Raw genomic sequence first — 26,280 nt, 5'->3', positions numbered from 1 at the left:
TAGTCAGAAGCAGCAAGTCATTTCATCACTACACAGAATGTTACTAAAAAAGTTCTTGGAGCTGCCAAAGGCACAATGCTTAGCAAGAGGGTGAATAATCACCAGTTAACCACTCTGACCTGAGCCACACAAGTTTCTCCAGCTTCCCCCTCAGATGGAGTGCAAGCACTCAAATCTGGCAGCCCAAGAAAAATTGCAAAGACAAGTCATGCTGAAGTAGCAAGAGGTCTAGGAGCATGACCCTGCATGTAGGACATATATAATCTCTGCAGATTTTTATGAAAGATGAACAAATTGAAGTCTTTTAAAGGCAGCAACACATGTGGAAGAATGCTTAAAGCAGAACTCTCAAGTGCCTTGTATTCCATGTCCCTGCTCACCTCTGCAGCTTTTTTCCATTCTTCAACCATTTTCATGCTCACAGGGATGAGAGAAACTCTCTTCCGTTTGACTTTTTCATGTTCTTCTTCATCCTCATCTTCATCACTTGCTTCCTAGAGAGTCAATACCAAGATGGAGAAAAAGCTTACAAACTTTTGTGGCCCCACCTCTTTTGCTGAGTAACTACTGAAGAGAAAGACAGGCAGCAGAGAATTATTAATGCTGTAATCAGCACTTTGTGTAAAGCACTAATGACATCGGAGGTATTACAAACTCAAAAAAGCTACATAAGCCCTGAAGCTTTGCTAAATAAATACCATGTGCAACAACATAAAACATCAAGGAGAAAACATATCACTTAAGGCAAAACAAACTCAGTGGGAAAGGTGACACAAAACCAAAGCCACAAAGAAAATCCATTCTAAGGCTCTGCTTTCAAAATCTTGAATAAACTCCTGCTCATTTCAAACCCACAGCTGACTTCTGGATTACAAGCCTGTACACCTGTGGATGATCCCTGGGGAAGCCCCTCCCCAGCCACCTGTGCCACTGTAAGCCCAAATATGCTTAGGCCTTGCAGTGAAACTCAAATACTTAACACAAAAGTAATTACAATCATTGACCTCAGCACTCCACAACAAGGCCTAGTACCTCCAGTGTATCAGGTGGTATGTGCAACCTCTCCTCCTCATCAGAACTGTCTGAAGCATCAAAATCCAGCAGTGAGCGATCGTTTTCCTCCAAAAACTTGTAGAATTCAGGATCTTTGTCCTTCAGCCGGGAGAGCTGATCTTTGTGTTCGGATGCCTTTCCTTTCTTCCTGGTAGATAAGAATTAACACGCATTTATTCATTGCTCAAACTTCTGCTGGTGCTATAAAAAAAACCAAGCAACTTCTGGGCACCAAAGCACACCTGAGACTAATTTGAATGGTGATTTACCAGGGCTGTGGCCACAGTTCTGTATCACCTGCTCCAGAGGACTTGTGAAAGGTTGTTTTCATAAAGCATCAAGAGATCTTGACAGCAAGTTATCAGGTTCTACCGGGATACTGATCAGGTCATGAAAACATCTTGCAAAACCAGAAGAAAACTTGCTTAATTTCTCAGAATTAGTCTCCTGAGCTTTTATAAAGAATACTGAAAGCTGTACTGCCAGAGCAACCTGACAACAAAAGCTTGGTGAAATCTTATCTAGTACTAAAGAATTATTTTGATCTCTAATAATCACAGACTGGTTTGGGTTGGAAGGGACCTTAAAGACCATCCATTTCCAACCCTCCTGCCCCAGGCAGGGCCACCTTCCACCAGCCCAGGTTGCCCAAAGCCTCATCCAACCTGGCCTTGAACCCTTCCAGGGAGGGGGCAGCCACAGCTTCTCTGGGCAACCTGTGCCAGGGCCTCACCCATCTCACAGGGAAGAATTTGTTCCTTATATCTAATCTAAGTCCACCCTCTTTCATTTTAAAACCATTCCTCCTCATCTTATCCCTACATCCCCTGATAAAAAGTCCCTTTCAGCCCTGGGGGGCCGCTCTAAGGTCTCCCCGGAGCCTTCTCTTCTCCAGCTGAACCCCCCAACTCTCCCAGCCTGACCTCACAGGGGGGGCTCCAGCCCCCCGAGCACCTTCATGGCCTCCTCTGGCCCCGCTCGAGCAGGTCCGTGTCCTTCTGCTGTTGGTGCCCCAGAGCTGAACCCAGCACTGCAGGGGGGTCTCACAGAGTGGAGCAGAGGGGGAGAATCCCCCCCTCACCCTGCTGCCCACACTGCTCTGGGTGCAGCCCAGCACACGGGTGCCTTTCTGGGCTGCGAGGGCACATTGCTGGCTCATATTTTCCACCCACTACCACCCCGAAGCCTTCCTCCAGAGGGCTGCTCTTACTCCACTCTATGCCCAGCCTAATTAGCCCTACCAATGATTAGTAGTGCCTAAGAATTACCTCATCATTTTTTATCTTGCAGATACCCCAATGTCTTTCAACAATAGCAAATACACACAAATTGAGAAAAAACAAAGTAAGCTTTGCCTGACTCCAATATACCTTGTAAAAAGATTAAAAGCATACACATTTCTCCACTGCAGCTACTGAGCTGACACAAGTCCGACAGAAAACCTAACTGTCCCGTACCCCATAACCACACTGTGGTGCTGAACGCTGGTCTTTTAGACACCTCTGACCAGTCTGTCCCAGAACTAGCTCATTTTATGACGGATGCTGCAATGAAGTCCTGCGGCTACTTATAAAAGCGGTCAAAAATGGGAAAAAAAAAAAATTAAGCAACCATGAACGAGTGCTGGGACGCGCCGAGCCTCACCCACAGCGGGTGAGCAGCGACCGCCCGGCGGAGCAGCACCCGCGGCCCGGCCTTACCTCGCAGCCGGCCGGGCCTGGAGCGGCCGCCTCGCCTTCCCATCCTGCCGCGCCTTCCCGCTCCGCGACGCCGCGACCTCCTCCTCCTCATCATCCCCCTCCGAGGCACCGTCAGGCTCCGACTCGGCGGCCAAGAACTCATCCAGGCTCATCTGCGCCAGGTTCCTGGGGGCGGTGGGGAGAGGGAGCTCAGCGGGGAGCCGGGCGGGCAGCGCCGGGCCTGCCCGCTCCCCGCCGCCTCGGGGCTGACGAGCCACACGTGGGGGGCCGGCCGCACCCCACGGGCACCCCTCCCACCCCCCGCCGCTACCCCAGCGCGGCGGCCAGCGCCACGGGCCCGCAGACCCGCCGCCTCTCACCTCTTGCCGGCGGGCGCCATGCTGCCCGCCTCGCTGCAACGCGGCCGCCACTTCCGCTCCCAGCATGCCACGGGGCGGGCAGGCCGCGCCCCCGCCCGGCCTCGGGCCCGCCCCCTCCCGCTCGGCCACGCCCCCTCCCGGGTCTCTCCCCACCGCCCCCCCTCCCCTCGGCGGGGCCGGTGCCGCGCGTGTCCGCACCCCCCGGGACGGGCCCCGCGCCCGGTAAGCGAGCGGCGGGGCGGGCCGGGCTCCCCGTTCCCCCGCAGCCCGGGGACACGTGCGCGGCGGGGTTAATTGCGGGGCGGGGGAGGGGGGGCCCGCAGCGGCGAGCCGTGCCGTGGGCCGGTCTCGCCACGGCTCCGCGGCGGGGTTATTCCGGGTGAGGGAGGAAGCCGCAGCCGCGGGGCCGCCCCGGTCCTGTCCCCGTCCCGCCGCGGCCCGAGGAGGAGCCGCGCACCTGCCCGCCCCCGCCCCGCCCCGTCTCCCCGCCGCGGGGCCGGCGGTAGCGGAGCGGGGGCAGCCGGTCCCCGCAGCATCCCGCGGGCTGGGCCGGGGCTGGGCCGTCGCTGCACCGGAGCCGTGAGTACCGCCGGGGCACGGCCCTGTCGCCGTCCCCTCCTTCCCCGCAGCGGCCAGGCCGGGCACTCGCACCCCGGAGGGGTTACCGGGAGGGGGGGGGTGGCGGCAGGAGGACCCTCCGGAGCAGGTCTCCATCACTCCCCGCCGCTGCTCCCGCGGTGCTGGCGGCACGTCTCTCCTCGGAGAGCAAGTTGGCTTACCGGGGCACAACGCAGAAGGGCTGGAGGGGCAACCGGCTGCCTCGCTGCCCGCTCTCTGCCCCTCCGTCGCCCCGTAGCCGAGCCTCAGCCTGGTCTCCTTCCCCGCCCTCTGCCCAGCCCCGGGGGGATCCCTTTAGAGCTTTAGAGCCCTGCGAGATTTGGGGGCCCGGGGAGCAGCTGCAGGAGGTTCTGGCAGCGGCGGGTCTGCTCACCCTCGGTGGAAGCGCACGGTAGCGTTGGCTGAAGGGCACGGGGAGAAACGTCTCGGATTTTCTTAGAGGGGGAAGGAAGCAGGAGGCAGCTTTTTTCTGGCCTCTGCAGTGACTGTTCGGGCAGAGGGCTGGAGCTACAGCATCTCTGTTCGCGGAGAGGGTCCTGGGGAGCAGCAGGCCGGGGCAGGCAGCTGGTTTGGTTCTCTTGGCTGAGCAAATACCTCCCCGTCCGAGGAGTGCTGGCCCTGGGACCTCAGAACGCAGCGGTCGGGTGGCTGCCCCTGCTCTCCGGTGTCAGGACAGGACCACTGACTGACCAGGCTTTTGTGCCAAGCTAGAAGACTGCAGAAACGGAGGCCTTGCTTTTATGGGGTCTCTTTGTATGGGAAGCCTGCTCTCCTTCGAGTTCATAGCTGATGAGCGCTGTCTTGGGGTGCTCTCCGTGGCTGGAGACCACAAGGAGGGAGGATAGTTCTGGAGTGATTCAGCAACATGTGGATATTCGGGTGCCTTTGCTCAGTCTCTAGGCTGATGCGGGTAACTCGCCCCTAGGACAGGGCTCCACTGCAATGAGCCTCAGTGAGCTTCTGCCCCTTTTCAGGATGGACGAGCTGAAGGGATGAGCTGTGTTTAAGGATGGGAGGCGGGAGGGGCCTCTGCAACAGATTTGGGATGCCTGTGTGCTAGCATGTTGTACCGGGAGGTGCTGGTTTGGTACAAGTTCACTGCTATGGGGCTCGTTAATGATTCAATGGACAACAGCCTTTTGGTTACAGTCGCTACAGCAGCAACCACCTCTGTGGAATCTCTCCCGTCTGCACCCCAAGTTTCTCCCCTGATCCATGAGCATCTGCTGGCAATACTTTATTCAGCATGGCAGTGAGTAAGAATTTCAGGGTGGAAAGATCTGAGTTTCCTTCCTGAGGACTGATTCATGAATCAGTCAAATAGATGCAAATAGCATCTAATTCAGAGCGGACCAGGAGCTGGCAGGCATAAGAGTCACCTGCTCTCTTGGCTTGACAGTCTAGGATCCAAATAGAGTTGCTCCTTAGCATCTTGGGTAGCTAGGGTGGTCCTTTATGCCTTCTGCCAGCTAAGGTCAGCTCGGTGAGGGTGGCAACAGAATCTCTTTGCCCTTCCAGTCCATCTGGTGGCCATCTGCCCTTGCTCTCATCAGCATCAGGCTGGGTCTCTGTACATGGAATGGCATGTGAAAATCAAGGCACAAAGAAGACTGGAGGTCTGCTGGGGAGACTCAACTGGGTTCTGGTCTTACTTTGCTGCATTTCAGGCTCAAACCCTCAAAAAAACCCGAACAGCCATGCTGGAGTCTCAGTGCTGGCTTCTGTATTTTCTCAGGTGCCTCCAAACCCTTAAGCAAGCTGGCTTGGTAGAATTGGTAGACTTGAGAGGCTTCACCCTTTCTGCCTGGCCTTTTAGACTGGCTGCGAACCAACCACGCTGCCTTCTCTAAAGGATGTGACTCCTCAGGAAAAGGAATTCGAGCTGAAATTCCCAGGGTCCAGGACCTGTTGGCCTTGGCTGGCCCCCAGTATACCAAACTCAAGGCCATTATGTCATATGTTCCTCATAGCTCAGTTTCCATGTATGTGGCCTGTGCTGCTGCCTGCCGGAAGATGTGAGGGAATGCTCTTAATTGTTTTCTGGCTTGAAAACAGGCTCCCACTGCTCCACAGCGTGAAGCACTGAGCTTGTTCAGAAGAGGAAATGCAGATCTGCTTAAGTGGTCCAGTATGTCCACATTGCCAACCCACACGACGACTGAGGCTGGTAGGAAGCTTTGTAAACTATCCGTGAACGTGGCATGGGTCATGCAGAAAGGGATGAGGCCGGGGTGCAGGTGGTGAGCTCCTGGTTCAGAGAGTCACTCGTGAGCAGCGCTTCACCGGACATCAGCAGCAGCATTGTTCCCTGGCTTATCTGTCTGTAAAAGATCCGCTCGCCTGTTTGCAGCCTGCAGACCCCAGCGCTTTTTCCTTCTTTCCTAGCCTACTGCTGGAGCCCCTAGGCCACGCTGCCTCGTGTCATGGAGTCAACGGTCCCTTTAGAAGCCAAGTGGTAGCTCATGCCGGGTCTCATCAGATCCATCGCTCTCGTCTGACGTCAGGGCACTGCTGAGCAGGGACAACCCGTTCTGAACTGGCCCGCTGCCACCCACTCGAGACACCATCACCTTGCACAGCGGACAGGTAAAGGGCATAATCCCTCTTTGAATAGCTGCTGGCCAAGGATGTTGCAGGGAGGGAGCTCCTGGGCAAGTCCAGGAACCAGGAATATGGAGATCCTCTGACACGGGCTGCCTCCAGGGACCTGGCTGCTCTCATCTTGTCCATTTACCTGTCTGGAAAATGAGTTGGGAACAGGGATGTCTGTCATGGGGGAGGCTAGAGGGAGATCAGGAATACCACAGTGATGGATAGTGCAGCTGAAGCTGTTAATTGTCATTCTGCTGCCTGGAGAGGAGACTTGCTTGATGCCTGTGTTAGAGGTTTGGCACTGCTTGTGCCATAAAACAGCACTGGATGTGACAGTAGCTCCTCTCCTGTGTCCACTGGGGGACACTGGGAAGGGGGAATTAGGACATGACCCACATTTCCAAGCCTTGGCAAAGGGCTCCTTTCGCTTAGATTTTGGTGTGCTTTGTGCTGGACTGTAAGAACTGCTGTCTAATCCCAGTGCAGCCAGAGACCTGCACATTTTGCTGAGCATCTCAAGGCATGAATTAGTTTCCATTTCTTGTTTCTCCCTAAGCTGGGAATTCGGCACTTCCAAAGCTATTTGGGTCCTGACCCTTACAACCAATTACTTAGTGACCCAAATATTAGCACAGATGCTTCAAAATCCCCCAACCATGGAGTGCTTCTTGGAGCTGCTGTGATCCTCTCTGTGCAAAATACTGAAAGCAAAAGCTGAATTTGAAGATGTCTGCAGGAAGAGTTGCTGCCTGGGCAAAGTGTGCATGAGGGAAGGAGAAGATTGTGCACCCAGATAGGCACTAAGCAGGCTGGATACCCCTTATCTCTTTCAGGTGTGGGAATGTCGTGGTGCAGGCACTGAGCTCTGCCTTGTGCTTTCTCTCTCAACTAAAGCACTTCCAGGCGTGAGCTGGGGTGACTGAGAGCAACTTTGAGCTGAGTTTCCAAACAAAGCTCCCCAGGAGTAATGGGGAGAGAAGCTTTAATTAGAAAAGACCTCCAGCCTTCTGTGTGCACCAGAGCCAATTGATTACAACCCACTGAGTTGCTGAAAGACACCGACTAGGTCAATGTGCTGAATGCCCTTCTTGCCTGAAGCCAGCACTGTCTCTGTGCCATAGAGCTGGCAACTGTGCAGTTTTTTTTCCCCGTCCTCCCCACCCCCTTGCCGAGGCTCCACATCCTCTCTGGCAGCTTGTCACTTCTCTGCAGATGTCTAGACAGGAGGATTCAGTGCGTGTCAGTTATGCCTAATTCATTAAAAAAACCCAAACCCTACTGAGAGCTGGGGATTCTCAGTCCTGCAGACTCAGCGCTGTCTGCGGTGCCCTGTGCTGCCTTGAGGCTAGCTCAGAGCAGATTAATTCCACGGATCGGCAGGAGCAGCGCGCACCTCGCCCTCCCAGCCGTAGCAGGGGGGCTTGGGGAATGGAACCCAGATGTGTGGTCAGGGCAGCTGCTGGGAGCAGAAGAGAGAGGAGGGGAGGTGGAGAGGAGTGTTGGGGGCTGAGGTGCGTGCTCCTCACCTCTTCTTGCAGCTCACCCCCCTCCCCAGGTGTGTGTTCTGGGGTGCTCACCTCCACCGTGTCCATCAGGAGCTGACAGAGGGATGCAACGTGTCCGAGTGCTGGATCTGGCTGTCTGAAGCTGTCAGCTTCCTAATTCTATCATCCCTCCTGCCACCTCTGAAGGCAGAGCTGGCGCCAGGAATGACAGCTCCCCCTTGTCACGTTAAGTCACATTTCTGTCAAGGTTTGCAGTCCTGACCTCTGTATAGGTGCAGCTGTAAATCAGCCGCCACAGTGGCGATGACTGGACCTGCAGTTCAGAGCATCTCATTCACTGGCTGGTCCTGAGCTGTGAGGTCCCTCTGCATCATCACAATTGCTGGCTCTTCTGGGCTGAACACACAATTAACCTTATATTAAAAACACTGAATTTGAGCTGCTGCACACTGTTGGTGTCTGTTTGAATTCCCTGGATGCCAGTGAAGTGTTACAGGGGCTGAGAAGAGACTGAACCCCAAAGTGTTGTAGTGAGGGAACAGAGTTTTCTGTCTGTATCAGTGATGCCAATGGGACAGGTCCTGGTGGGGACAGCTGCCTAGATTTAGTGCCTGCTTTGCATCTGAGACCTGGGCATATACAACTGGATGATTTCTAATCCTCTTTGGTTGTGTTTATTGTGGGGAAGGTAGGAATGCAATCTATTTTGTAATGGGCAGTGCCAGACCCTCTGAAAGAAGCAAGTATTTGGGATATCCAAGTTTGAGGTATAAGGGCAGGTACTATAGATCTGCTGTAGCCTGTGAAAACAGCCCTGATGTCTTAGACATACCTGCTGCAAGAGGATTACTGATGCAAAAATACTGCTAGTTTCTGGTGGTTTAAAGCTTCTCTTTAGATGTGGGTTTTGGAGCCACAGACAGGGTTCAACAAAAAGGGTAGCTCAGCGAAATTAACAGGGTCTCTGCAAAGCAATGAGGAAGATGAAAATTTGCAGGCCCGCGGTGTACTCAGCACCATCTCTGGATGCTGGTACGAGCTGTGTTAGTGATCTTACGTTGCACCAGCACAACAGCCACTATTGTTACTGCCGGCTCAGCTGTTTGTGTCCCTTGACTGTTGAAGGGAAGGAAGAGAGCACAGGAGCACATTTTGTTCCCAACCCTGCTCCCAGGAAGAAAGAAGCTACTTGCATTGTGCATGCAGCTGAGCAGGGGCTTGCCTGGGCCCCCTTGGCCTGCCCTGGTCTGGTCCTGCCCTGAGCTTTAATGTGTATTGCACATTTTCAGTTCTTTGGGGGAATGCTGAATTGCAGGAGGCTGCTTACTGGTAAATGGGTTAAAAATGACAATTGTGATTTCTGATTGGGGGACATGGAGATGCACTTGGAAGCAGCGGTTCCTGCTGGTGCCTACACTGTCAAGCTCCTTCTTCCCCAGGGTTGCTCTGCCCCGGGATGAGTTTTGCTGTGCTGTTGTAGAGAACACTGCTTTGGCTCCGCTGCTCGGAATGGGGATCTGGAGCTGCTGGGCACAGGAGAGTAGCACTGCCAGCAGCCCCTTCCTGCCTGGGGACGGAGCCAGAGGAGGTCTGCAGACAAAAAGGGGACTTTGTGCTTGGGAGACAGACCCCCAACGCTGAGGACAGCGGAAAGTGCTTCCCTGAATGGGAAACTGGCAACGTGGTGCCACCTAATCGACCTAATTTGTGCTGCCCTCTGCTCTGTGAGTGCTGTGAAACACTGGGGTAGAGGTGGGTGCCATCGAGGACTTGATGTCTTATCCTGAAGGTCTGATGGCAGCACTTCTATGGGAGATGCAGTGCTGTGCCCAAAACAGGGCTTTGTAGCTGATTTATTGGAAAAAAGGTACTGAGATATCAACATAGGGATAGGGCACGCGTGGAGGAGATGGATTTAAGCGTGGCTCTGTGTCAGGCCTTAGGGCATGTCATGCCTTAGAGTAGGGGATGTCACCTTATCCACAGCAAAGACTCGTCCCCAGCATCTGACCAGCTGTACAGGATGTGTCTTTGCGCTCTCCTGGCTAGCCCGGCGGACACAAAATCTCCATCCAGGCTGTCAACAAAAAGCCATTCTCCAGGGCCTTCCTGGGGAAAGGGCAGGCTCTGAACTTTTCCCTGGAGGATACTCTGTTCCCTGTTTATTGCCCAGCACGCTTCTTTTCACTGTCGGCAAAATATGTTTTTTTGTGCAAAGAGAACAGGCCTCCCTTTGGGCAGGGATCATTTGCATTAATTAACAGAGCTGTTATGCATGGCCACGCTCTGTCTCATGGGAGCCAAACAAACGCCTTCTTTTTTTTTGTCATAACCTAGGAGTTATTACAAGTCAGCCACCGCATCCATTATAGCTGATGCGTAACACGTGCATTCGTGCTGCTGCCTGCTCCACAAAAGTGGGCTTGTATTTACTTCCTGCCGCTGGAGCTCTGGACACTGCTTTACTGTCTCTTGTGGTCCAGGCACTGTTCCCCATTAATTATATCTTAGCGGTGCTCATAGACCTTCATTTCCTGGGAATGAAGTTTTACAAGGAAATATTTAGTGCTGCCAGTGAGAGTTCAGGCACAGGGAGCAGCACAAGCAGCAGCAGGGTGTCCTTTCCCTTTTTCCCCACTGATTATGTTCTGACTCATTTAGGCAAAAGAGCTCTGGTGGGAACAAGTTATTACAGAGCTGGGGGGGGCAAATGGGCTGTACCCCCTACAAGCCTTGGGCCAGACCCATGCCAGCGCTTCCTGCGCTTCAGGAGGGCGACCTTTTCCCAAGGTGGGTGGGTGAGCTGCTCCTCAGGGGAGGGATTGCTGTGGCTGTAGCTTGGCTGAGGTGAAAAACCATCAGGCAGAGTTGGTTGAGGCTGCCTGTGGACTGTCCCCTGGCACGGGGATGCTCCTGGGAGCCCAGTGGCAGTGTGGTGGCTGGGATGGCATCTCCCCCAGCCCCAGTCACTGCTTGCCCATGTCAGAGACCCAGTGACACAGTGGTGGTGCAGGTGAGGGAGGCACCGGTGGCTCTTTGGAGCTCTGTGAGGTGCAGGTCAGCCCTGTGTGGGTGGAGAGGGGAGTGAGCAATAGCTGGTCTCTACCTTCTGGCCATGGGAATCATTGCAAGGAAAGATAATGTCACCCTTGTCACTCTGCATCTGTACTTGCCCAGAGCCATGCAATGACTCAGTGGCAGGGCTGGGAAGAGAGCCCAGCACTTCTGACCCTCGTTGGAAATGTGTTTGATTACTGTGGTGCCAATGCATCGGCTACAGCAACCTTCAGTCTGTTGTGCCCTCCGTGCCTCTCCCCTGACCGCCGCAGCCGAGCTGTGTGCTACCCTCCCCCTGGCAAACCTTTCCTTGCAGGGCTCCAAGATCACAAGGAGCAGCAGTCCCATCTTTTCCCTGCCTTGTCCCCTGGGTCCTCCCATGGCTGCAGAGCCAGGAGCTCCTACCCCCTGCTACCTGCACCCAGGAGGGGCGAGGCGAGTGCTCACAATTAGAGCAGGGGCATGACCTAACTACTGATGGAGAGAAGCTCAGCAGTGTATTGAAAAGATAAACCAGCTCAAGCAGAGCAGGAAAACCCTCAGGCTTGCAGCTAGGGAGGGGAATAAAGGTGAAGAAGCACTGTTTGCTCTCTGCCACTAAACCAGGTCTGGGAAAGGAGCTCTTGAACCCAGGTAGGGATGCTAATAATTATAAACCACCTTCTTGCAGGCACCTCTCATCCAGCAGTGTCCACGCTTGCGAATGACCACACCGAGGGTGTCCTTGGGATGTTGCAGCTTTGTGAAAAGCTCAGCTGAGGGGTGTGGAAGGAGAAGGCCCGTTAACTCATGGGGTCTTCTTTCCTGTCAAGGGCACAGTGGCATCCTACTCCCATTACTGGAAAGCATCAACAGGCATTGCCTGTGTTGTATGCCCGAGAGTCTTCCCCGCTGACAGCGAGATGAGGAATCTCACATCACGCGGGATGATGCAAATAGAAGAGGGCATTGCAGGCTTCTCTCCTGCTCTGGAAAGATGTTTATTCATCTTTTTTCCTCCCCCAGACTCTAGTACATGATACAACTGCTATTTAAAAGCGCATAGAAGGCTGCATTCGTGGCTGAGCAGGCACAGCATGGTGGGTTTCTATTTTTAGGCTCAGCACGGCTGGCGACGTGTAGGTGTCGTGAGGAGCAGAGAGGCTGAGGGGATTCTCTCGCCGCAGGGATGCGGGGGCAGGCGCACGAGTGCAGCACACGGGCTTTTTTTTCGTCAAGCTGCCTTTTTCTCCAGCTCCTTCCCCCTTCTTCCTCCTGCTGCTCAGTCATTCTCTCTTCACTCCCCCACCTTTTCTTCAGGTGCTGATGGCAGGGAGACAGTCAAACGTGTTTCGAAACACCATGAGCAGCCTAGGTGCAGACAGCGTGGAAAGAGAAAAACCTCTTCACACAAATAAATGCCTTTATGCCTTGATTAGGCAGTTTTTTGTTTTCTGTGAGCTGACCAGGTCTATTTATACTCTAGCTCTGTGCCTGGGCTGTCCCAGTGTGTGGAAGGAGCTCAGTGGCGTGTATGTGTGTGTGCAGACGGAGTTCTGTGTCGGGTCCCAACATCTCTGGTCTTTGTCTCTCCTGACAGCCTTGTCAAAGCAGAACTGCCTGAAGTTCAAAGTTACCTCTTGAAGGACAGCCAGGGTCTCAGCCGGGGCTGTTTCCAGGGAGATCTAGGAGCTCTGCTCTGCCCGGACTGCCTGCTAGGCTAGCGCAGTGCTGGAACAGGACTGGTTGGTGCAGCCTTAAGGCTGTGGTGAGGTTGGATGTGCCTTGGTAGAGGACACTAGAGGGAAGTGGAGATCTGGATGATAAAGTGAGTGGTCCCTGTTCCCTAACCAGCCACCTGGGAATCCCCAGCCTCTCTCTAAAAAGAGGCCTGAAATAAAATGGCAGGAAGAGTCAAACCCCTGGTCTTGCAGGATTCTGTACCAGGGCTGTGGAGCTCTGTGCTGCAATTGCCTTTGCCCTCTGCCTTATCCTGAATTGTGTGGGCACAGGAAAGACAGCAACTCTCTTAACTTTTGTAGAGCTAAAGAGCTTAACTTCTGAAGGCAGGTGCATTCATTACAAATCTCCTAGCATCTTCTGGAAGCTGGAAGGGAACAGCCACCACTCAGAGCTGTGGCCTATAAGGTCACTCTTGCCTTTTAGGATGTGGGCAAGAGTGATGTTACGAGATTCCCTGGTTATTTTTTGTTTAGGCTAAGCAGGATTGAAATGTTCCCTGTCTCTAGTGGTATATTTAAGCTGTGTTTGATCAGTGCAGGACTGGCATGCTCGGGTGAGACTTCTGAGATCAATGCTTCTGCTGATATTTCATGGAAATGCACCTTGTTTGGCAGATTTGGAGATGGTGCAACTTTCAGGTAAAGCAGTGTGAGTGCATGTGTTGTAGAGCAGTACCCTTCTGAGGGAAGGTAAGGAGGACATCAATCCAAAGATGAACACGGCTGGGAAGCAGTGAGTGTCACGGAACAGAGAAGAGTCTCAGCATGGCTTTGTATTACTTCTGTTCCTCCAGGGACTGTCTCCTCCCTGTCGCTGCTTTATGAGCAGGATGATGTTTCCCTGGCAGGGGCTGGTTAGGCGGGAGCTGTTCTTGTGCAGGGTCTTTGAGTGGTGGTGGACATACTTGGGAATTGTCTGGGGCTAGAGCTCTTCCTGCCTGGGTAATACTTTGATTTTCCCCCATCTCAGTGCTGGTGAGAAGGCAAAGCCCAGCATCTACCACCTGCAGCCATGGAAGGGGGCGTGCAGCTCCTCAACCGCGACGGCCACAGCATCTCCCACAACTCCAAGCGACACTACCACGACGCCTTCGTGTGCATGAACCGCATGCGTCAGCGTGGGCTGCTCTGCGACATCGTGCTCCACGTGGGCACCAAGGAGATCAAGGCTCACAAGGTGGTGCTGGCCTCGTGCAGCCCGTACTTCCACGCCATGTTCACAAGCAAGTAGCCTCCTCTCTTCCCCATGGCCAGGGTCTCCCTGCTCTTCAAACCCTCTCCTCTCTGCAAATCTTTCTGTCCTGCTCCCTATTTCCACTGCCCTACCCTATGGAAACGCAGTGCCTATATATCATGTCTGTGAGCGCGTACAGTAATATTCCTCATTTGACTCCCTTCCACGAAGCCCCTAACCCCCTGCACAGGGATCTCGATGTTCATCCTGCAGACATGGACCCCATTTCCATGCTGCTTCTCCTTGCTAAGAGGTGGGCCAGAGACCTTCCTGGGCTGTGGAGGTGGAAGCAGCTTGTTCCATGCATGGTCCAAGCCTTCCTGTGGGGAAACAATCCTGCTGTGGGACTCTGTTCATGTCTAGTATCTGTGTTGCCCCAGATGAGATGAGTGAGAGCCGCCAGACCCATGTGACGCTGCACGACATCGACCCGCAGGCCCTGGAGCAGCTGGTGCAATACGCTTACACGGCTGAGATTGTGGTGGGCGAGGGGAATGTGCAGGTAGGAGCTTCCCCCCAAATCTCTCTTCTCCACAAAGCCATTCTGTATGAGACTTGCTTCCTGGGGACCCTCCTCTCCTTCTGCTCAACGCTTTCAGCTGTTGTTCTGTGGTGGCACCTGCATCTAGCAGTGGTCAGGGAGTTCCTCTGCTCCCCTGCACCCAGAGGTGGCTCCTCAAAGCGCTACGCAATGGCCAGGTCTAGTGCTGAGCATCTGTCATTCTCCTGCCATTTCCTGGCCCTGTGGGGAGTTACAAGTGTCCTTCTCAGCTGTTCTTTACCTTAGTCCTGTTAGAAACAAAGAATGCTTTGTCCTTTATGTGCTTGTGTGCCTGAAGGTGCTCAGTAAGCTTGTTCTGTTATTGACTTGCAGTGAGATGAGGGTGAAAATGGTTTCCTTGCCCTGGAAAGTCTCCTTTCCCCCATTCTTTTCCACTGCCAGACACTTCTTCCTGCTGCCAGCCTGCTTCAGCTCAATGGTGTGCGGGATGCTTGCTGCAAATTCCTCCTCAGCCAGCTCGACCCATCCAACTGCCTGGGGATCCGGGGTTTTGCTGACACACACTCCTGCAGCGACCTCCTCAAGTCTGCGCACAAGTATGTCCTCCAACACTTCGTGGAGGTGTCCAAGACAGAGGAGTTCATGTTGCTGCCTCTTAAGCAGGTGAGGTCCTGATGGGAGTGTGGAGGTATGAGTGTGGCAAGGCTTTCGTGGTCTGTGCTGGATGGCACAGCCTACGTGTCAGAAGCCCAAGGAACCTGCACTGAAGAGAGAGGGTTTGGCAGGGGAGTGTACCCAGGTTCTGTGTTTCGGTCCCCTCTGCTCAATGGAGAGACAATATGTTGGAAGAGTGCTGTCAGCGAGCTTAATCCCATGTGAAATAAGGATGGGAGGGTAGCACAGAGGATAATTGCTGTGGCTGGTGCTTGTCATGTGAGCTCAGAGCACACTGCCCTCTTTCTGGGGTCCAAGGAATAACTCCTGGCTGCCCTGGTCCTGTAGCTGTGATGTTTAATTCAGAGCTCAGCTCTGAACATTTCCTGCTGCTCTTCATGTGGTGCCAGTATGGCCCCTGGCTCATCACGGTCTGCAGGGTGCTGTGCTGTGCTCTGGTCCTCGCTCTGCATCACCCAGCCCTGTGTGGTCCCTCACCAGGATACAGACACCTCCCTTGGTCCGTCCTCAGGCAGTGGGGTGTGTGGCAGCGAGGGGAGGGTATGTGTCTTCCCCTGCTCCAGCTCCGTAGTCCTTGGCACGTGAAGTGAGTGTGCTGGGAACAGCCAGGGCAGCTGGCTCTGTCCCATGAAATATTGAAGGGACGCGTGCAAGCGGAGTCGTCCGCCTGATCTCACTGACGTTGATTGGAAGTGTCAGGCATTGCAGCAGCTTCAGGCACAGCGCGGGGGGAGCGAGCCAAGGAGGGTGATGGAGGGCAGAGCTGCTCCGCACCAGTGCGGCAAGGAGAGGAGAGGCACAGCTGCACCTCTCTGGTTTGGAGGACTCAGCTGCTCTTTGGATCCTTCTGTGTTCAGTGAGAGAGACCATACACCCCTCAACTGCCAGCATCTGCGGGAGGCAGGGGCTCTGCCTCTGGCAGTGCTGCTCTGCTCGGCCTCTTACCTGGGTGTGTAAATGTGTCTTTTCCTCCCAAACCACACCAGCCGACACTTGCCCTTTCTGCCCCACTCTACAGGTGCTGGACCTCATTTCTAGTGACAGCCTCAATGTGCCATCAGAGGAGGAGGTGTACCGGGCTGTGCTCAGCTGGGTCAAACATGATGTGGACAGCAGAAGACAGCACGTCCCCAGGGTGAGTCTGCTGGGGAAGGTGGCCTGATTCTACCTGCCAGCTCTGAGGGCCTGCAATGGGTGGATACGTGGCTGAAAGGTGGCCAGAGGGCAGGAACAGCACATCCCTGCCATACCACTCCCAGTCCAGGCATAGATGAGGGCGTTTCTGAGAAAGTTCAGTCTTCCAGAATCCAAACTAGTGACAAATCTGAGGGAGATGTCTGACCCCTGGCAGCTTGGGCAGGATGTGGGCAGCAGGAGAGATCAGCCCTGCCTGAAGCCTTCCTGAGCTTCCACCTCCACCCTCAAACAAACAGCTCAGGCAGATTTGAGCAGGGACTTCTTTTAGCTCATGCTTTTGTCTCTCTGCCTCTGTACCTTGGAGCACGGCTCTGCGAGCCTCCTGCCTGCAACTGGGGACACAGTTAAGTCCTTTCCTGCAGGGCTGCCAGTGCCTGGCACAGCGTGGGCACCCTCTCATGGGTGCAGTAGAGGCTCTTGGTGCCTCCAGCAGCCCCAGCTTCCTGCCATCTCGCCGCAATCCTGCTTCCAGGCAGGCAGCCGTGGGAGGAAGCCTCCCTGGGTGTCCTCCCGAAGGCTGGGGCTGAGATGGGGCGGGGTGAGGAAGACTCTGAGGGTTTCCCCTGGGTTTTCACCTACCCCAGGGCTTGACCCTAGAGAAGTTCTGTCTCCTCCTTTGCTGGTTGTGCGTGTTCAAACACCCCTCCTGTGGGCGAGGCAGGTAACTTGGGGCATGCTGGGCAAAGGGGACTGGTGTCTGGGCTCTGCAGCCCCACAGTGAGGGCTGTTACTTGTAGCATGAGTGCTGGAAGAGGATGTGGGTGCTGGCAGAGGGCAGGGTGGGGATCTGGGGTGGCTGTGGCACGTGTCACAGCCAGGCAGAGGGCTCCTAGATCTACAGAGGCATCTCCAGTGGAGTCAGGCTTGTCAGGGGTTTGTAGGGGAGAAGTGGGGGCAGCGCTGGGACAAACCCTTCCCACCCTGCCGATGGGGTGTGACTCCCCCCCTCCCTCAGCTTATGAAGTGCGTGCGGCTGCCCCTGCTGAGCCGGGACTTCCTCATGAGCAACGTGGACACGGAGCTGCTGGTGCGGCATCACTCGGAGTGCAAGGACCTGCTGATCGAAGCCCTCAAGTACCACCTCATGCCGGAGCAGAGAGGGGTCCTCAGCAACAGCAGGACGAGGCCGCGGCGCTGCGAGGGGGCCAGCACCGTGCTCTTTGCTGTGGGTAAGGCCCTGCCACACGCTCGCGCACATGCCAAGCCCTTCCCAGGGCCTTTGCACTGTTGTTTGCTCTCGCTTGCCATCCCCTGCGCAGGTGGGGGGAGCCTGTTCGCCATCCATGGGGACTGCGAGGCCTACGACACGCGGACGGACCGGTGGCACATGGTGGCCTCCATGTCGACTCGCAGGGCCAGGGTGGGCGTTGCTGCCATCGGGAACAAGCTGTATGCTGTGGGCGGGTAAGGAGGCCGTGGGGGCTGTGTGTGGGGGTGCCTTTGGCAGCCTCTGCCCAGAGCTGGCGCGGAGAGCGGCACAGAGCTGCTCTGGGGGAAGCAATCCGGTATCTCTGCGTTACTAACTGCAGGAGTAACAAGTGAAAACGACTTCCCTGCCCCTGCAGTTCAGAGCAGTGAGTTTGCTGGCTCTCAGTTTGGCCGTGGCTATGTCCTGGACTTGTGCTGTTTTTCCCATTTCCCTTAGCCCTGTGCTGCAGGCTGTTAGGAGCCTGCTAGTCCCCCAGCCCACCTCTCACCCCTCGGTGTGTGGGGCCCTCTGAGACCTGCTTTCATTGCAGCCCCCCCTTCCCCGGAGAGCTCGGCTAAGGGCTCTGTGCTTTCAGCAGTGCTTTGGTGCACTCTGCCTTGGGGAAGCTGGGCAGGGGGGAGAGGGGAGGGGTGGTGACAGGGACAGGCAGGCTGCACTCTCCGGGCTCTTGATGGGCTCCAGAGCCGTAGGACCAGTTCACAGCCTTACCTGCAATCCAGACTTCCCAGCTCTTAACATGTTCTCCCAGCTCTTAACTTGTTCTCCCCACTCTTACATATTCGCCCTGCTCTTATGTGTTCTCCCCTTTTCTCCCTACAGCTATGATGGGACCTCTGATTTGGCCACAGTGGAGTCCTATGATCCTGTCACCAATTCTTGGCAACCTGAGGTGTCCATGGGCACCAGGAGGAGCTGCCTGGGTGTAGCAGCACTTCATGGGCTTCTCTATGCTGCTGGGGGGTACGATGGGGCCTCGTGCCTGAACAGGTAGGGGATTGCCTTGCTACAGGCTTCTCCGCTGCTCTTGCATGCACTGTCCTGGGTGCCGGCTGCCTGGGGAGCCCACAAGGCTCCTGACAGATAGACTGGCCCCAGAGTAGATGTCTTGCAGTCCAGCTCCTCCCCAGGCAAAGTTCCTCCAGGGGAAAAGCCATTTTGTAGCCCTCTGCCACAACAGAACACAGCCTTTGTCTGTTCCTCCCTCCATTTTCCTTGTCTATTCCCAAGCTGCCTTGGGAGCTGCCCCTGGGGGCCTGTGTCAAAGAGCTTTGACCTGGGCTTTGCCAGTGTCACACCTTATGTTCCTGTGTCCCTGCCTGCTGCAGCGCAGAGCGGTACGACCCTCTGACAGGCACCTGGACATCCATCGCTGCTATGAGCACCAGGAGACGCTACGTCCGGGTGGCAACGCTAGGTGGGTGATGGCGTGAGGACATGACTCGTGTGCAGACTGTCTCTTGCATTTCTGGTGGTTCCTTTTGATGTTCTTCTGTTCTAGTTCCTGCCTCTTCTTCCTAGATTCCCTAGCTGTGAGTCCAGGTAGCCCAGCCATTCCTCTGCCATGTCCTGACATGCTCCCTGCCTCTGCCCTCCTCCTCAGTCTCCCTAGTAATTGTGTTGCATCATATTCTGGAAGCAACTGCTGAAGGGACCCACAACTTGTTCCTCAGCTACTTTGTGCCCCTTTTACTTCGGGGCAAGAGGGCTGGCTGTGGATCGTCACCTATCCCTAGAAAGGACGAGACAACCTTATTACCCTATTATGAAAGCAGAACGGTTCTTTTACCAATGATCCAAGGAGGGTCAAATCTGTCTCTACCAGGGGTGTCAGAACATGAAGTGTAATGCTGTGATGCCTCCTGACCCCTTGGAATGAGTTCTGTGCTTAAGGAGGATGCGGTGTGAGAACTGGCCACTTCATTGTTTAGTGCAGCTATGGGGTTAATGCAGAGTGGTAGCTCTCTGCCCTGGCAGGTGCTGGAGCTCCCTGGGGGTGCCAAGGTCCCCACTGTCCCAGGAACTGCTGTGCAGCATCCAGGTGTCCCTGTGGTGCCTCTCCCCTGCCTTGTTCTCTGGTTTTGGCTCTCGGTGCTGACTCAGAGATTCCCTCCCCTCCATCACCAGCTCACGCTCCCTGCCTGCCACAGCCTTTACTGGCATTCCCCTGCTCCAGCCTCCGCTGCGAAAAATAACCCTCTGCTCTGGCGGAGAGCACTTGCAGCTCCCTTAATGAGGAGGTCAAGAAGTGGCAGACAAACGAGCTCTTTGGGAAGCTTGCAGCGTGACAGAGAAATCGCCTGATGAATATTTCAGGATGCTGCGGGCTGCAAGGGGAGGGGGAGCTGGGGGAGCCCTGCTGTGAGAGGAGCTTGGCTGCCTGGGGAGCGGGAGGCAACTGCGGCTCAGCTGCTGCCTCTGTGGGCACCCTGAGCACGGGCTGTGGGAGGCTGTGCTGGGACTGTGGCCCTGCTCTTGAGCTAACTCCTGTGCCTGTGTGACTGTCTTTGCAGAAGGCAACCTCTATGCTGTTGGGGGATATGACAGCTCATCCCACTTAGCCACAGTAGAAAAGTATGAGCCCCAGGTAAATACAGAAGAGAACATGCGTGATAACTCTTTTCCTTCTCCCCACCTTGTGGGTGCCTGAAAGGGCCCTGCAGAAAGCTGAGGGCTACCTGAGTTGCTGGAGAATCTAGCAGACAGTGAGAGATTCTGGGTTGACATAGCACTTAGGGATATGATGTAGTTGAGAACTGTCACTAGGTTAATGGTTGGACTAGATGACCTTCAAGGTCTTTTCCAACTGAGATGATTCTGTGAGATCAGGCACACAGGGTCTCTTAGCAAACTGCTGCCACAGCTGAAGATGTGACGGCTTCCTAGCAAGCAGCAGTGGAGCAGAAGGTGTGCCCATGTGAGCCTGTGTGGCACAGACCTGCCTGCCTCCTTGGAGACTTAAGCCACCATGTGTGACTATGAGATGGAGGGGGTATCATCCCCCTTCCCAGCTCTTCTGCAGGGGCAGAGTATCCAGCAGGTAATCCGGAGCAAAATGAGCCAAAGCTCATCCACGCAGGCTCTGAGATATATCTGAGATTTTCAGCCACCACTCTAATCCCCCTTGCCTGTAGGCCAGCTCAAGTTCTCTAGGAGGAACAGCTCTTGTACATGCCCTGAGCTGTTTGCAGCTCCCAGCTGAGGTCCTTGCTGCGTGCACATCCAGAGCGGTTAACGGGGACTATGGCAGGCTGGGGACATGTGTTGGCCCTGGGGTCTCACAGCTCTGTTAGAACAGGCTAGATCACTGCAAAAAAGATCAGAGAGAAGGTCCTGGAGGTTTTTCATGAGCTGTAAAGCCACAGCTGTGACTTGTACGGATTTGAAATAGATACAGCTCCACCCCCACGACTGGGCTGGGATTCAGCTGTGACGTGGCTGGTGGCCTGGCGCAGAGATCCCTGAGCTCTGGGATGGCAGGACTCCTGCCAGCTGCGGCCGTGCTTTCCCGAGCCAGTCAGCAGAGGTCCCTCCTGGGGCCTGCAGCTCTACCCAGGGGACAGTTAATGAAAGAAGCGGGGTCCCCCCAGGAAGTCTTTTTGGGGGAGGACCGTTATGTCAGGAGCTGTGTGGCTAGAGCAGGACTGATCTCACAGGGTTGGTTTCAGGGATACATGGAAAATGACTTGTACCTCTGGCTCAGGAACAAACATTGCCTCTTCCCAGATCAACACCTGGACGCCCATTGCCAATATGCTGAGCCGCCGGAGCAGTGCAGGAGTGGCCGTGCTGGAGGGGATGCTCTACGTGGCTGGTGGCAACGATGGGACCAGCTGCCTTAACTCCGTTGAGCGCTACAACCCCAAAACCAACACGTGGGAGAGCGTGGCGCCCATGAACATCCGTAGGTAAGGAGCTCTGCCCCCTGCCACGCTCCCAAGCTGCAGGGGAGCCTCAGCTGCTGCAGCCGTGGGGATCCCACCTCACCGAGAGCCTTGCCTTGCTTGGCACTGCAAACCATAAAACACAGACCGTGCCCCAGGGCTTGGCTAACGCTGCAGTCAGCTGGCTCTGTGCTGCCTGCACTGCGAGGGACTGGGGCGTGTGTGCCAGGAGGGCAGAGCAGGGACATTCTGCAGCGGGTACTTTCTGCAGCGGGATTTATTCTCAGCAGTCTGTGGCTGTAAAGAACCAGGCGGTAATGCTGGCTGAGGCCACGCAGGAGATGTTGCTCAGCTGTGGGAGGATTTAAAGCTTGGAAGTCCAAGGATTTTGGTCTCCCAGGGCCTGTTATTTAGAGGTGGCACTTCTCCAGGGGGAGGAGGATATCAGAGTGAAGGGGAAGATCGGAGGCTCCAGTATTTCATTTTCACTGGACATTTGTGAGGCTAGGCACTCCCTTCTGTGGGTGGCAGAGCTGTGGCCAGTTCCTCTGAGGTCCTGAGCTCCCCTACACCCCACATACTCCGTGTTCGAGCCTCACACCCCTGTGATCTCCTCTGCGTGGTCGTTCCAGGAGCACCCACGACCTGGTGGCCATGGATGGGTGGTTATACGCGGTGGGTGGCAACGATGGGAGCTCCAGCCTCAACTCCATCGAGAAGTACAACCCCCGCACCAACAAGTGGGTAGCAGCCTCGTGCATGTTCACGCGCCGGAGCAGCGTGGGGGTGGCTGTGCTGGAACTCCTCAACTTCCCACCCCCCTCCTCGCCCACTTTGTCGGTGTCTTCGACGAGCCTTTGACAAAGAATCAGGACCTACCTTACCTCAAGGGGACAGGGGTGCTTGGCAGAGCACTAGACCAGCATGGCCCACCCCGCGGGGCAGCCGGTCGCTGTAGGAGGAGAGCGAAGGTACCGGCTGCTGCCTCCAGCCCCAGCACTCCTGTGAACCCCCGGAGCAATCCCCACTCTTGGTGCACACATCGGATCAGCACGACCACAGCAGTTAGAAATGTGCTTCCTGGACGAGCACCCTCCTTCTAGAGGGCGAGGAGAGGGGGTGCTCTCCGCTCCGTTCAGACTCATCTCACCACTCGCCCAAAGAGTGTATTTTTTCTTTGGGTGGGGGGGGAACTTTAAACCATTGCTGCTTCTTGGATTCCCGTGATCCAGCCGGTGCCACACATACGAGCACAGCCAGCCTTGGAGCTTCCAGGGGCCCTGTGGGGTGGCAGAGGTGGACAGCACTCCTCCCAGGGACACGGCTGAATGTGCAACCGCTCCTCTGAATGTCACTGTAGCCAAACTCTTTACCAAGCCTATTGTGCACTGTTAAAGACTCTGAGGCCACTGTATGGTTCTCAATGGTGTCTAATTGATGCCTTAAAATACACAAACAAAAGAAGCCCAGCTAAGGGACAGGGCCTGGAGGAGGTGAGGTTTGGAGACAAAACTGGATGCAGCATCCTGAGCCCTCCAGCGTTTCCGTACTCGGCTGGCCCCACCTCAGTCACTGAGATCCCAGCTGGCCATTGCTCTGGGGAGCCCCCAGCCAGGCAGATGGGTTGAATGACCTTGTCTGCACCCGTGCCATCGCTGTCCCAGGTTCAAGTGACTGTGTGGCTGCCTGCTCTCTGCACATGGTCCTGGTTCACAGTTTGGCTGGGAACGGATCAGCCTGTTTGCTCTTCCCCTCTCTGCAAAGCAGATTCTGGGTTTATGGAAAGGTATCGGTTCTTAAAGAAGAACAGTCCAGCCTTCTAAATGAGGAGGATTGCCTGGCATTACTTTTTTGGGTGTTAATTTTCTGCCTTTTTTTATTTGAATGCTAATATTTTAATTTTTAATGACTTCATATCCCTTTATTTTTTACACTCTCTTGGTATTCCCCAACCCATCTGCTTTTAAAGGCCGCAGAAGGGATGCAATTACTTTTCTCATTTGTTGATGAGATGATGACTGTGTCCTGGAAGATGTTCTCTATAGATATGTGGGGGTGTGTGCGTGTGTGAGATATACTGTATGTGCAGTGAAAACAGCATGGAAGGGACCATTTGCAATTAGCGACTCCCTGGCAATTAAGCAACCACTTGAATTAACTAAAGGTTGAATAAATTAGTACTGTAAGTCACAGGCCTGTCCTAGACCCACCTGTGCCATGGAACCTCTTGGGTGGTGTTTTCAGTGCGTGTGCTGTAGGGTGTGTGTATGAGCCTTGAACTGAGACATATTATCAGGTGTTCTCCACATTACAGAGGAATGACTCAACCACTGGTACCTCAGTAGTGTTCAAATGTAGCATTGGAAATATGGTCTAACTGTTTGTTTTGAACTAATTCCTTTTTCCCCTGCTCCTTCTCGTTTCTCATTTACAGAGTTCAGATTTCACTTGTGATGGTATTTGTTGGCCTACATTTTCAAGCGGTTAGGGATTTCTTTTCTCTTTTCTTTGGGGTGAAAGGAGAGTTTGAGACAAGACAGGGGCTCCCCAACTTAAGACAGTTTATATGGTGATCTGATTTCTTCTGGAGAGGTGCCTGCATGTTTTACAAGCCCATTTACAGTGCCTAATGTTGGACACCTGAAATTACCAGCAGCTTCTGAAAATCTGGGCTGCTTCTCCCCCCAGCCTCCCCCCAAGGACAGTCTGGGCTTCTCAGGCTGAGGAGGCCTTTTTGGCTTTTCGAACAGACTCTAAATCTGCTTTTTGTTCCCCTCTCACTTGCCAAGCCTCTGCCCCAGCCTGTCACAGCTCAGCAGCTCTCCCATTCCTCCATTGCAGAGGATCCTGCAAATATTCAGGCTCTGCTCGTGCAGGTGCCTCTCGGTCAACGTGGCAGTAGGGCTGCCGTAAGTAGGTCACAGGAACCTGCTTTGTTTGAAGAAACGATGAAATTGGTGAAATCTGCTCTGTTGCATGCGTATGCCTACGCACCAGCGAGGTCTCGATCCTTCCCATCCCATTCCTATAAGCAACATCAGGATTTTAGTCTTTTGCTGGACTCGCATTGTCCAGCGTGTTCAAGGTGCCCCTGGCTCCAGGGTCCTCTTTGGTGAAGGATCTGCCTAAAAGCCCCACAAAAGGCCGTGTCAGAAGTGAAAGGTGCTGGTACTGGGCCTTGGCCCGGCGTGACGACGTCCTGCCGAGGCTTCTGCGTGAGGAAGGGTGGAAGGAGAGCAGAGCCCAGCCAGCCTGCTGAAGGGAGACAAGGACGGGCAGGGCTGGGCCGGAGGGGAACTGCTGAAGGGAGAAATAGGGCTGATTTCAAACAAGGAATGAGTTGTGACAGCAGTGGCTCAGCACTGGTCCAACTGTGGCCACTGTAGCATGAAGGGGGGCTGCTGCCTTAGGGGGGTGGCAGGCAAAACCAGAAGGGAAGCAAGCAGTGTAGCAGGCCAAGGAGAATTTTTGTGCCATGTGCCCTTGGCCCCAGTTGTAATCTTTAGCAATTTATACTATAAATGGTGTGCAATGCTGTCCTGCCTCTTGAGGATCAGGGAAACGGGCAGTGTGACTCCTGTCACCCACCGGTTGGGTCCTGAGCAATATCACCACTGAGCCTGTCCTGCAGAAACCTGGGGAGGAGGGAGCCTTTTGTGTCTCCGATGTACTAACTATGCAGGTGCTCACTGCTTTCCTGTAAAGAGAAAGAGGGAAGGAAAGGGCAAAATAGCTCCCCAGCAGCTTGCGGGGGTCCAGAGCACCCCGACCCACACTGTGTGGACACGAGGTGTCAGCATCTGCCCTGGGAGATCCCAGGGTGGAATTGCTTCTGGTGCTGCACGTCCCTCGCTGAGACGGAGGCCTCGGGGAGGGGAACGTGTGTCTGTGTCTGTCTGTCTGTGCGTAGTACCCTATCTGAGGGGAGGAGAACTGTCAACTCTGTGTGGCTTCTCTGCCAGTTTTAGTTAGTGGTGTCTCACCCAAAATGTTATTTGTGCGATTTCCCATGTGAGCTTTTCCCAGCAGAGGAGCACTCCTGAGCGGGTGGCTCCAGGCTGCGTGTGTTGATGTGTTTTGCCCAGGGACCCCACTCTCGGTCTGCAGTGAGATGGCGAGGCCAGGCAGGAGCCCTTGCCCCAGTGTGGGGGGAGAGGCTCACTTGGCCTTCTGGCAAGCAGACCCGGTCTACTCCATGTCAAACCGTTGTCACTTTGATTTCTCTGTAAGTTATCTGACTTATTTATGTGGAACTCTGTTTCTCTGAATTTTTTGCACTACATGGGATTGGGGAGGGGATACAAGCAATAGAAGCCAACATGTACAATAAAGACGTTTTCTTGAATACCGGATCCTGCCTCTTGCATCCTTCCTTTTCCCTTCTCTGGCCCCGCTCCTGCGGAGGGAGGTTGCTGCTCTCTGTGCTGCCCTGTGCAGAGGAGGGGAGGGAGCCCCAGGCAGGGGATGGACACGGCAGGCTGCTGCGCATCGCTGCCTGAGCAGTTGCTGCTGAGATCTCACCTGGGTGCAGCCACTCTGGGCTTCCAAGCATTTGCACAGAGCAGGGACAGAGACCCATCTGGAGGCTGCTTTGGCCTGGCCCTGCCATTGTGGACGTTAGTAGAGGAGGGCAGAGGAGCTGAAGTCAGCTTTGAAGGAACTGCTGTGCTACAGGTGAGCTAAAAGGAGCTGCTGGCTGGTGCTGGGTGCCTGGCCGGGGTGTTGCTGTCCTGCAGACAAGGTACTTCGTGTTCCTGGAGAGGATGCCCGTGCTGGGGCTGTCCCCTGCCCTGTGTCCCTGCACCCTGCTCCGGAGAATGAGCAGGGAAAAGATGCTGATGGTGCTGGAGACCACTAGGAAAAGCCCAGCCCAAGGCAGAGGGGCTTTAGAGGCAGACTGATTTACTCCTCTCCCCACTGTTAAATTCTACCTTGGTCTCCCTAGGACTCCCAACTTTCTAATAGAAATGAAAACC

General features: G+C 54.8%; 2 protein-coding genes across 3 annotated transcripts in view; one reads left to right on the top strand and one right to left on the bottom strand.

The window, feature by feature from the left end:
- Nucleotides 1-3,224, bottom strand: part of NOC2L (NOC2 like nucleolar associated transcriptional repressor) — a 53,961-nt gene extending 50,737 nt beyond the window's left edge. The window contains exons 1-4 of the mRNA XM_074924578.1: nt 3,113-3,224; nt 2,754-2,918; nt 1,033-1,201; nt 381-494 (exon numbers count right to left, since the gene is read on the bottom strand). Of these exons, the coding sequence (XP_074780679.1) occupies nt 381-494; nt 1,033-1,201; nt 2,754-2,918; nt 3,113-3,132 (468 nt within the window). The 5' untranslated portion in view covers nt 3,133-3,224. The remainder of the gene's footprint in view (nt 1-380; nt 495-1,032; nt 1,202-2,753; nt 2,919-3,112) is intronic.
- Nucleotides 3,225-3,288: 64 nt separating this feature from the next.
- On the top strand, nt 3,289-25,649 carry KLHL17 (kelch like family member 17). 2 transcript variants are annotated; one of them, XM_074924580.1, is made up of 13 exons: nt 3,289-3,334; nt 6,116-6,316; nt 13,576-13,828; nt 14,220-14,341; nt 14,783-15,004; nt 16,035-16,151; nt 17,169-17,382; nt 17,473-17,617; nt 18,243-18,410; nt 18,749-18,837; nt 19,934-20,007; nt 21,147-21,328; nt 21,937-25,649. In XM_074924580.1, exons 3-13 carry the CDS (start codon nt 13,618-13,620, stop codon nt 22,163-22,165), a joined length of 1,773 nt encoding a protein of 590 aa, XP_074780681.1. In that variant the 5' UTR covers nt 3,289-3,334; nt 6,116-6,316; nt 13,576-13,617; the 3' UTR covers nt 22,166-25,649. The 2 variants fall into 2 exon arrangements, with proteins under 2 accessions (XP_074780681.1, XP_074780680.1); XM_074924579.1 differs by lacking the exon at nt 3,289-3,334 and adding an exon at nt 3,563-3,691.
- The last annotated feature ends 631 nt before the right edge of the window (nt 25,650-26,280 follow it).

The sequence above is a fragment of the Athene noctua genome, chromosome 22, assembly GCF_965140245.1.
Source record: "Athene noctua chromosome 22, bAthNoc1.hap1.1, whole genome shotgun sequence".
NCBI lineage: Eukaryota > Metazoa > Chordata > Aves > Strigiformes > Strigidae > Athene > Athene noctua.
Note: the sequence above shows the minus strand (reverse complement) of the source record. Positions and strands in the feature narration are given on the sequence as shown.